This window comes from Oratosquilla oratoria, chromosome 30 (genome assembly GCF_046742065.1).
Source record: "Oratosquilla oratoria isolate Oo_2021 chromosome 30, ASM4674206v1, whole genome shotgun sequence".
Classification (NCBI taxonomy): Eukaryota; Metazoa; Arthropoda; class Malacostraca; order Stomatopoda; family Squillidae; genus Oratosquilla; species Oratosquilla oratoria.
Genome location: NC_134806.1, coordinates 11,454,642 through 11,467,141, shown reverse-complemented (window position 1 = coordinate 11,467,141; position 12,500 = coordinate 11,454,642). Strand labels below are relative to the sequence as shown.

Genomic DNA, 12,500 nt, shown 5'->3' with positions numbered 1-12,500 from the left:
GCGGTGAGTCTCCTGGCGCAAAAGACAACCCTATCGTTGCAGAGGATGACGGTAAAAGACAAGAGAGTCGATGAGGCTGTCTGCAGAGCTATTGGAACTTTCTGGAATTTTATGGGATAACAAGATGTGCTGTAGATCGTAGATGACACAGGAAGTCGTAGAGTACATTAGGCCGATCTTGCTGCCCATAAAACGGATAATCGGTGGTTTCGGAGTCTCTGCCAACAGTTTTTTTCGATAATACTTGTAGGCTTTTTTTCATCATTTGTTTTATTATATTTTCTTGTATCGCAGTGTCGTAAAACACGTTAACACCTTTCACACGACATACGTCGTAATCTTGGTTTTGTCAAATACGAGACGATTTCATTCAGTCGAAAGTTAGACGCTGAACTGAGAAGGGAGGATATGGCTCGACCCCCTCTCAGTCGGGGATCCATTTTTCGTCCGACTGAAGTCATCTATCGTTAGACAAAACAAACTCGAAGGGCTTCAGAGAAAGTAGTGCGTATCCAGCATCTGCTAAGTGCTCAAATCCCTTGCAATCAATACGTACAAGTCGAGTAGCATTTGATAAAAGGCCTCTGCAGATTTTTTTTCCTCAGTTTCGTATTCGGTTTGATGCAGTAGGGCTGTCTGCCGTCGCTGAAACACTCTCCGGTGTTGATGTAGCTCCAAAATAAGCTCATAAAGTGGATATGGTTACGTTTGCCGATTTTTGTTTTTAACTCATTAGTTTCGGCCATTATTTAGTTTTGTAATAAATCACTTTGATCACCTGCGCTTTTTATTTGGTTGTTTGCGACGGCGTGGTAAAGTCGAGAGCAAGTAGACTAGTTGAGTAGTAATTGTAAAAGTTGTAGTTTGAAAAAAATATATATATAAAATGATAATTCATGGAATTTCCGTCCCGACAAATAACAAATCAAGTGGAACGTTCATGTGGAACACATATCTGTAAATGTATATGTAAACATACAAAAAAACACGAATCCAACACGTGATCCAAGACCATGGTGAGTCACATATACGCACACACACACACACACACACGCACACACACACACACACAAACACACACACGCGCGCGCACACACACACACATTGATATGTAAAGAATGTGTACAGGCAAATATTTCATTTTGATGGAAACTAAGAGGTGTTGCTTCCATAATTATATAAAAAGGGGAAAAGGTACCTACATACAAACATATGAATAGATCCTCAAGGAAAATATATATGAAAAAGAAGTTTGAACAGGGAACAGAAAACATTACTGAGGAACAAGCAAGTTGATTGCCCTTCGTACATCACAGCACAAAAAAAAAAGGTTTATGATAACTAAACAGAAGGAATTTGATGAACAGCAAAATATGGTGGAATGGAAAAGAGACTTCTTGAAAGAAAGGAAAGTAAGAACAGTAATTCCAAGAGAATACTCGAAATAGAGAGATGGAGTTAGCAAAATTCAAGGATATTCTGTTGATAAAGAAATGATCAATTGAATGAATAAGTATCTATATCAGTTTATAAGTTTATGATACCAACATACAAAAGGGGATATTATGTATTGGATTATCCAAAATATTACACTGAGCTCTATACGAATTTTATGACAAGCCTAGAATTGAAAATTGAATGAAATCTTGTCAGTGTTGTGCGGAACATATTGGTGAGAGCCAAACTATGATAACAGCAGACTGAAAGAAGCGTAACTGAAGGGGAAAGAAAAGGAAAAAGAAATCGGTGATGTCATCAAGAATCTTTGTAAAGGTGAGTGGAAAATAATGAGAGTATATACATAGAGGACAATGATAAAACTTGCGTTAGATCATCCTGATTTTAACAGAAACTCTAATGGCAACACCCAAGATCCGGGCTTGAACAAGAAATGGCAAAGAACGTTTTTCGGAGATATAGCAAAGTCAAAAACTCAAAAGAGAAACTATATGATGGATTTCGAGTTTGAAATGACAGCCATGCATGGAGAGATTAGAGAAATTAGCACTTTATCACAACAAGAAGAAAAAAAGAAATATATGATTTCCCTGTACAAGTGCGCAAGAAAAGCGCAATTCAAAAATAAGATGTAGCATCAGTGGAAACTGAGCCGAAATTCAAAACAGAAAAAAAAATATGAAGGATGTCATAAACCTCAAAAGTACTGACAGAATACCAAAACAAAAGGAAAGATTTGCCAGCTGAGGTATGAAAAATAATCATGATATGAACACAAACATAAAGGAAAATATTATAGGAAACGCACTAAAATTAGAATTATACAAGAAGCTGAATAACAACAATAAACATGCACACATACAAGAGCACATATACACATACACATCCGCACACACGAACACATAGATGAACACACATAAGCATACACACAGGAAGAGAGAGAAAGAGGAAAAGAGAGAGAGAGAGAGAGAGAGAGTAAGTGAGAGAAAGATGGAAGCTTAGAAACAACAGAGTGATTGAAAGATATAAAGAAATATATATATATATATTTCTATACGGATGCACTGATTCGAAAATACATGAAAGAGGAAATAGTACAGTTAGGCAACGCAAGCAAATTAAAAGGAAAGCTTGACCTGTGGAAATAATAAAAAAAAAGAAACGGGAATCCATAAGTGGGTTATCCTGCATACCACAACTAAATAAAAATAAATTTGTAAGCACGACCACACACACACACACACACACACACACACACACACACACACACACACACACACACACACACACACACACACACACACACACACACACACACACACACACACACACAGCTGATGACCACAAAAGTGGTAAGAAATACCGATATATTGACCAAATTGGCTCCGGTCTCCCATATTGTGGCAGCTTTTATCGCAGGCTAAGATGATGATAGAGCGCGTCTCCGTAGAAGGAGCCAATGTCGTCATACACAGTTACTTTATCTGTAACTACTTCTTTCTACTTTTCCTCTCCAAACTTTGGATTTGGTAATTGGGTAGCCTCGCGGGTGGTGGCTAGGTGGCTGACTCCTTTTATGGGAAATATGCAGTCAGTTGAAAAATATATAGGTATAATGAAATGTATTTACTTGTCAATATATATATATATATATATATATATATATATATATATATATATATATATATGTATATATATATACATATATATATATACATATATATATATATATGTATATATATATATATAGACATACATATCACTAATATCACAGTCGACGCAAAAGAAAAGACTGTGGTATTAGCTATAATCCATGTGTTACTTCATTTTTCATCAGTAATATATACGGTTTATATATATGTATATATATATATATATATATATAAGGTATGTATATGTATATATATATATATATATATATATGTATATATATGTATACGTATCCATATATATCTATATATCTATATATAGATATACCTGATTCACCTCTTACCGACTTGTCCAAAAAAATCGAAATAAGTCAACAACGAGAATGAGAAGAACTGGGAGAAATTATCAGAAACTACGAGAATATATGACAAAACAGTCAACAGATGTGGAGAACAGTCAAGCTGAAAAATAATTAAAATGACAACATACCTATCACACATTAGGCTGTAAAACCAGCGCATTAGAATGCCAAACTAAGGTAACCTTGCAACAACCCAGTCAATTTTCCAAAATTAGTGACAAAGCCACAACAACCAGAGCACGAGAACAACAAAACTCATACATATGATAAAGTGGAAAACATGCTCCACCATGCCCCTCACAGGCGGACACAGAAGAAGCCATATAGAAATTAAAACTGTCAAATACAGAGGGCCTTGATAAGACATGAAATTACAACATCTAAGATCAGAGCCCATTTTGGCACCAACAGCAATCTTCAATTACATCTGGACAAACAATAGTACATGACCAATTTTGAAAAGAGCTTTTATAATCACTATCTTAAATCAAGCAAACTACCAGTCTCCAGCATCATGCAGACCTATCTCAATAACCTCAAAGCTAATGGAAAGACTGAGTGTGGAGAGAATAAGAACTTACAAATCTCGTGTGAATTCATAGTAAACCACTCAACTAACACATTGCTCACAAACCTCACACACCAAATGCCGAATGGCTTTAACGAAGAGGCGTCACCAGACAGAATAGTAATGATGGTAATAGAGGTAAAAAAAAATGTCATTTGATATTGTGCTTAAAACGCATGACATCAAAAAAAGATTATACAAAACGGTGTGCAGAACAACAAGAATTAAGTGACAAAAATTCAAAAATTTGGTTTAAAAAAGAATGCAGAGTTTCTCAGGACCAGGCTCTATTGGATGTCAAAAAGTTATAGGTTGCAACGATGTCCCACAAGGTGCAACATTATCACTAATTGCTTTCAACCTTTTCACACATGACCTCCCATACCTAAAACACAACATAAAAACAATTGCATAGAGTTGACTTAACAGTAGTTATACAACACCATAACTACAAACTAGGTGACAATAATACCTAAAAAAAAATATCTGATAAAAATTGAAAAACTATTAACGCAACGCTGGATGGCATCATGCTCTTAGTACTGTTGATGACTCCTGACTGCTCCTTCCAATGAATAACAGCCCTGCTGTATTGGACTTTATATTTTACACAAACCTTTACACAAACTTTGCTTCCGACACAAAGCTCATAGAGAAAACAAGAAAAAAATAGAGCGAACTTAAAGCTGTAGCAAGCACAGGATTTGGACAACAGAAAGAAAGACTCATCACAACTTACAAGCTTCTCTTAAGAACTACACCAACCCATGCACCCACAACTTGGTTCCCTGCAATAGAAGATAGAGGAAACCAACAGTAAATACAAAAAAAGTCATAAGAACGATAATAACCTGCACTAAAACAACCCCAATAAGTCATCTTTATTCGGAAACAAAACTCCTTTCCATAGGAAAGCACGTGAGAATGACTGGCACACAACACTATGCAAGATCCCTCAAACCAACGCATCTATCACAACCCATCACATCACCGCAGTCTATGGACTAGTCCCGTGACCATGGCCGGTTTTAACGATGCCATGGGTCTCCAGCAAGAATGATTAGGCTAAGGAATAATTGATTGATTAATCTCACTGGGAGACCGATCTTCATGTCATCCTTCTTACGTTCTCCTTTTTTTGATGATTAGCTTATAAGCCCTCGTCTTATCCTCTAATTTAATCACATGGTTATCATAATCTATAAAATACTTTTATTCAACGTCCTTGGATAGGCTAATCATGTCACCCCTCTCTTCTCCCTTCCAGTGTTATCTCAGGTTTCTACAATTTCTCTTCATGTGACATTCGACGCAGAAATAGAACCCGTTTTCTAATGTCACTATGGACGCTTTCCAACGCACCTGTACCATTTTCAATGTGTGGGTTGTACACTACCTTTATCTTAGTCTACTCCTTACATCCTTATAATTAACATCTTTAATACATACAATTTGATGTTACTGACGTCAAGTTGTATGTGTTCTCTCCATGTTCATGTCGTCGTCTTTTTTTTTTTTTGGGGGGGAGGGGCCGGAGGGCTCTATATGTACCTGAATAGAAGTCTTTGGTTAATGATATACCTAAATCCTTTTACTTTAACGTGTTTTGTAATTTCTCTTCTTCCAGTCCAAAATATTCTTTATCTTTTAGCGCGTGTGTGGGAAGGTGGAGATAGAGAAAACGGAGAGGAGAAACAAAAATGGAAAGAAAAGAAAAAGAGGAAGAGAGAAGGATTGAAAGAGAGAGGGGAGAGGTAGAGAGCAAGAGAAAAATGGGAGGGAAAGACTGGGCGAGGGAAGAATCATTAGATTAGAAACAAAAGTAAAGGGATGTAACATCAAAGTGGAGAAACAGAAATGGGGGTAGGGGTGAATGTAGGATTTATTTTTAAGAATTGCAGCCAAAGTTGATAGAGAGAAATTGTGGATTCAGTCCGAGGACCGAATACCAGGCCCTTAGGGCTGCACCTACAAACAGATGTGAGGATGTTGACGGGTTTTGGAAATGGACAGCAGGGAGATCATTCTCTCTGACGTCCCTCTCGCGAGACCACCTCATACCGGTGCCTTTCTTAGGTTCTAAGGAAATGAAGAGATAGGTAATGAACACTCAAAAGAAAAAAACAGATGAAAGGTCCATAGATGAAATATAATTTAGAATTATTCATCGTACAAAAAAGAACAAGGGAAGAAAATAAAAAATCTGGGAGTGAGAGATGTGGGGGTAGGAGGAACTAACGTAAATGAGAGGAAAATGGAGATGACAGCGAAGATGAGCATAAATGTGATGGTAGTAAGTTAACTGAAGGCCTGAAGAAGAACGGTGGAAGAAACACGATAGATTGGTTATAAAGGATCTCTGAAAGAAGCTGGAGAGAGAAGAAGGCAAGCGATGAAGTAGGTTACCCATTTGTAAAAGAAAAAAAAAAAAAAAAAAAAAAAAAGGTAATAAAACTCAAAGTAATAAGTAAAGATATGAACAAATAAACAAATAGATAATAAAATAAAATAAAAATAGAGGGGGTACTAGCTGTTTAAGGATTTAAGGCTGAACCCTTTCCCATCCCACGGAAATTGTATGGTTGAGCTGTAATTAGATGAAATTAGACGAGGGAAAAGCCCCATGGACCTGATGCCCATGTGGACGGTAGGAGAGAGATTATACATACACGGCCGCAGTTAAGAAAGAGCGAAAGGAAAGAAAGACGCAGAACAACTTCTCTGTTTTCTTACATCATCTATCCATTTGTTTATCTATTTATCTTGTTCAGTTATATATGTACTTATATACTAATTTATCTATTTACATTCAGTTATTCATTTATTCATAGAGGGAGAATGGATTGGTAGAGGTTAGCAAACAAAATAGTAATAATGAGAAATAGTAAAGAGAAAATCAGAGAACTTTTAACTACGTTTGAGAAGGATTGTGCGAGAGGAAAGTTGAGAGAATCAACATAAACCAGACAAAAGTGAAGAAGGACCATTGGAAATCTAACCGAAATGAAGTGATTTGAATGACATAGAACTGTTTAGGTATTCGGGAGTTAGACTTGATAGCGGACAGAGGAATGGGTCATGAAACGGAACATAGATTAGTGGATGCAAAAGGAACATATTGTCCTCCAAGAAAATGTAGTGAGGAAAAGAGATTTGAATATTAGTAAACATGAGAATAGTGAATAGTATACTGCAATTAGCATTAGCACTTTTTTTCGTCTAAGCGAGTTATGAACATGGTCAGCATTGTTAGGCAAAATATGTCGAGTCACTTGGAAATTATTACTTGAAGATGTAGGTGTAACCAGGAAAATTAGTGAAATGTCAAGTGAAATTTTAATGAAATAGGGCACATGTCGAAGGATCATGGAGGCAAATAGGATTAGAACCTTGACAAGGTGAAGAAAATTGGGAAGGACTGGCTTGAAGAGACATTAACGAACCAAGAGTGGATGGAAGGAAAGGAAGGAGAAGACCGAAAATGAAATAAGTGAAGGTAGAATATAAAACATTGCATAGTGAGGGAGGTATGGAGTAGACAGGGCTGTTTATACCAGTTGAAAGGTGGGGGATAGGTGAAGATTCGGGGTTTGGAAGAGTTCGTGCGAAAGAAAATTAGATAAAAAGAACTTTCACTTAGAACAATAAAGACACGGAACCAGAGAAGAACAAGTGTGGGGGGAATGTAGGGAGTAAACGGGGTCCTTCATTACCTCTGGATGCAGGTAGGAATTATTTAGTTTCGTACTTTTGTGTTGTTTCCGTGTGGGGGTGGGGGTGGGGGGAGATTAAACTTGTCCCGTCCTTCTCTCTCTCTCTCTCTCTCTCTCTCTCTCTCTCTCTCTCTCTCTCTCTCTCTCTCTCTCTCTCTCTCTCTCTCTCTCTCTCTCTCTCTCTCTCTCTCTCTCTCTCTCTCTCTCTCTCTCTCTCTCTCTCTCTCTCTCTCTCTCTCTCTCTCTCTCTCTCTATTTATCTATCTTTTTTACGAGACTTGATTCTGTTGTAGTTAGTGGGCGAACGGTCCTCTACCTCTTATTCCTCCCTCTCTTCCTCCCTCCCACCTCCATCTCTTGCAGATATCTCCTCCTTTACATCTTCCATTCATGCACTAACGCATCAATTTCTTTCATTGTTCTTTTTTTTTTTTAATACTCACTTTCTTCATCCTTCTTTCGATCCTGCCAGCTTCGTCTTCCATACTTGCCTCATGTACTTTCTTGATAAGTCACTCCCCTTCCATTTTTTTTTTCGCGTACCCATGCTCTATACATTTACTCTTACCTGTATGTTTGAATATGGTGCAATTCTGCTGTTTTTTTTTCCTCTTCACCTGGGAGGGTAGACTCCGCTATTCTTGGCCAATGCGAGAATGGTCGTCTTAGTTCTTACAAGCACGGAAGGCTTGAACCAACTTTTTTTTATTAAATTTAATTGTTTATTTACTTATTCATTTGCTTAGTTATCTATTTGTTTATTTACCATCGAGAGTTCACTATGATGCAAATAATGACCTTACTCTTGGACGATTTGAGAAGTAAAAACGCATCGCCATCTTGCTTGTGATTTAGTCGTTGACTTCCTTTATACTCATGTGTATATCTGTGATCAACAAGTACTAACACTTGGATCAATTTAAACAAAGTTCCCCAGTATGGAGAAATAGCAAAGAAATTTGAAAAATGCATACATATTTCGATCACAGTCCCGGATCCTCTTCAATATACTCATAAATACGACCTATAAAGCATAAAGGTTTATATACAAAAAGAATAAAGTCATGTGACCAAGCCGTTGACGAAATCACGTCGTAGATGACCTGCCCACAGACATGAGAGCGGTCAAATCAGGTCATAAGCGGAGAATTGACCTCGCAAAAGCTTGAATTAGTTAATGTTGAATATACATAAGGATTCAACTATTTTTCTTTTCAAGTTTCAATTTGATTTGCAAACTAATGAAGCGTTGTTCCAGTCTGTAACGTGATTTTCATCTTTAACGTGGTTAAGAATAGCACAATTGGGTTGATTATATCCAACAGCTTTTTCATGTTCCATGACAAGTTTCTACATTAGTAACTGAGTCTAGTACCAATGTTGTCACAAAGGGTGCATGGGATGGTACAGACTCCTGTTTGGCTTTGAATAATAGTTGTTGTTTTTTTAGAACATCTATGAGTTTGTTTCAAAAAGTTATTTTTTGCTTATGTTTGGTAAAGTTTAGTGAACTCTTCTACATTTTCAGAAAACTCTTAGAATTTTTGAGTAATTGTTATTGGAATTGATTTTTATCTCTAACAGGAATTGGATTGATTATATCTAACAACTGTTTTATGATCTGTAACCCGAAATTTTATACCAAGTTGTCTCAGAGCCCTTAGAATTTGCTCCTTTAACTGTCTACGAATGTTAAGAAAAAGAAAAGAAATTGTAGCCTGTCATATTCAAGAGGTTTTCCCCTAAATCTGAATATAATCAGTGGCTAGCGATGTCCACAATGAAACCGTTTAGCTAACCTCTTAACTGGAAAGGGCAAATAAGAACGAAACGTCCTTCATCACCTGTTCTTATACTTCTCCTTTGGGATTTTCCCAATCACCGTTCCCTCAGTATCCTTATCCTTTTCCTCTTCCTCTACCTCTTATTCCTCCCTCTCTTCCTCCCTCCCACCTCCATCTCTTGCAGATATCTCCTCCTTTACATCTTCCATTCATGCACTAACGCATCAATTTCTTTCATTGTTCTTTTTTTTTTTTAATACTCACTTTCTTCATCCTTCTTTCGATCCTACCAGCTTCGTCTTCCATACTTGCCTCATGTACTTTCTTGATAAGTCACTCCCCTTCCATTTTTTTTTTCGCGTACCCATGCTCTATACATTTACTCTTACCTGAATCTTGCAGAACATTTCAGTGTCGCGTATCCAGCTTTCAGCAACATCCTATCATTTCCGATTCTTTTGTAAGTATTATATCACACTTCCCTGTCTCACCATTTTCGAGATTCTTTTCAATATTCCCATCATAGTTCTATATTATATGTCTTCTTTTCTTTCTTTTTTTCTTTTTTTACCCATCTCATTTTTCCTTAAACTTATTTTGAATCTTCTTAATTCTAGTTCCCTATCCCCTGTATCGCTTTCTTTGTTTCTGCCCTTTTTACCTTTTTCATTTTGAATTTCCTAGACTCTCTGATTGAATATGTATAACGTTATCTGTGGTTCCCCACATATATCGCTTTCTCCGTGTCTGTTCGTCTCTTTTTTTTTTCGTTTTTATTCGCCGTCGATTCTCAGATCTGTAAGGCCTTATATTTACCTTGACCACTTTAAGATACGACTCGCTTTCTCTCGACAATTTTATTTTATTTACATCCAGAAAATTCTACCTCCGTCTTCTGCTCCAGTAGTATTTTAGCGTTTATATTTGTTCCCAAGTATAAATATATAGTATTCTTTTTTTTCAAAATATGAATTAAACTGACACTTTTTGTCCATAGAAATGTGCAGTAATACTTCTCTTCTTTCACTGGCTTTGTCACACTCCAAACTTTTCTGTATTTTTTTCCCTCACCCATCTTTTCTGACTCTGATTAGTTTCAGCCAGAACTCTTCCTCTGCACCTCGCTCCTCTCTACAGTCTACCTATAGGATGTCCGCTGGCTGGCGGATTAGAGCGTCGCTACTTGCGGCGGAGGTCGAAGTGACTTCAGTTCGAACCCTGCCGCCAGCGAGTCGGACCAAAGGCATGGTTCATTAAACTCCACTACGCTACTAAGTCCTCGCAAGGGGCACTGTCCTAGTCTCCTGATAGGGGGAATTTACGATGTTAAACCAAATCATAAACCCATTGCCTACCTTCGCATTAATCACTCAGCATCTTTGCAATTTTCCTACGTCTCGTCTGTTTTCATCTTTTATTTCATAATTATCTTTTTCCACCGTTATGGTCAGTAACCTTCTTTCTTTTACATTTCTTCCTGGTTCCTCATTATGACTTGCAATTATTTTCATCGAGTATGCTTTACCCATGGATACACCCATTTTCCTCATTCTAAATATACCAAATGGGCTCTGTTTGTTTTCGAACCTCCTGCACTCTCGTGAATTACCCTCCACCACCTCTAAGTACTCTTTCCTACCATAATCGTTGCCATTTTACATTGAAAAACCTTACGTAAGCGTTCCGTGTCCTTGCAACTATGTAGTGTCTGATGATTTTATTTATTTAAGAGCTATGAGTCCTCATCCCTGAAACATTAATATCCATCCCTAATCCCATTTGCCTTCACAAACATGCTCATACACACGCAACAGTACACCTCGGTACACATGTAGAGTACACATATGCTCCCTAACTGCTAAACACACAATCTACACATTTGTTAATATGTGAAAGTGGGTGTGTATCTGTGTGTGTGTGTGTGCGTGTGTGTGTGTGTGTGTGTGTGTGTGTGTGTGTGTGTGTGTGTGTGTATGTGTGTAAGAGAGATAGAGAGTAGGGAAAGAGAGAGAGCGGAGAGAGAGAGAGAGAGAGAGAGAGAGAGAGAGAGAGAGAGAGAGAGACAGAGAGAGAGCATAAAGAAAAAAATATCTCTGTAACCCCACCAAAAATATACATAGACTTGTCGGAAAATATGACTTATCGTGTGTGAGATTCTTTGATCACAAAAATCCACAAAAGTACTTCAGAGCTACAACACTTGGTCTCTCGTCTGCCAACCCCTCCGCCCGACGGCGCGCCTAATTAATCCACAACATCGGTATGATTGATCAGCCCGTGAAAATACCGAGTAATTTTAACAAAACAAATGAACCGCTCTAGAAATAATTCCTTTTCCTCATTCTCTCCATGATCATACGGTCCCCTTGAAGAAATTTAATTAAACAAACTCCATCAGGAACACCACTTTTCATGGAGTTAGCTTAATAATGACTAAAAGATAATGACGGATGAAGACATTGTCGTCAGCGTCGTGAATTGATGGTAATTGGTTATGCCATCAAGATACCCACAGATGCCCTGTTGTTCTTATTCTTATTTGTTGTTGTCCCATTGTTTCCCCCAAACAATTCATGTTTTCTCTGCCATCCATGTGCAACGTCTGAAGGCAAGACCACGCCATGTACAGCTTTGTAGAACCGTGATGCGAGACCAACACCTGGTTTTGTTGTAGGCTTGAAGATGCAGCAGGTACAAAAACTACTGTAACCCACACTGTATTATTTTAACCCCAAATCGACACAACCAAAGTGTCGCATGTGAACACAATTAAGCCGATTTTTTTTTTAATTAATTAGTCATTAACTAACGTACACTAACCTTCTAACCTTTCTCCTTCCCCACGTGGCTTCGCCCCCCCTAGCCGCAGAAGGAGCTCAGTCTTAAGGCAGGTAGACGCGTAACGCATGCGGCATGCGGCGTCGCAAACGTGGCTCACGTGCTGCTGCTGCTGCTGCCGCTGCTGC

General features: G+C 37.8%; 1 protein-coding gene across 24 annotated transcripts in view; it reads left to right on the top strand.

The window, feature by feature from the left end:
* Positions 1-12,500, top strand: part of Cadps (calcium-dependent secretion activator 1) — a 1,142,346-nt gene that overhangs the window by 742,634 nt on the left and 387,212 nt on the right. For 2 of the 24 annotated variants that reach the window (XM_076212571.1, XM_076212570.1), the window contains exon 12: positions 1-3. This exon is cut by the window's left edge and continues 84 nt beyond it. The exons of the other annotated variants lie outside the window; for them this stretch is intronic. In XM_076212571.1, coding sequence (XP_076068686.1) covers positions 1-3 — 3 coding nt within the window. The remainder of the gene's footprint in view (positions 4-12,500) is intronic. 24 annotated transcript variants of the gene reach the window in all.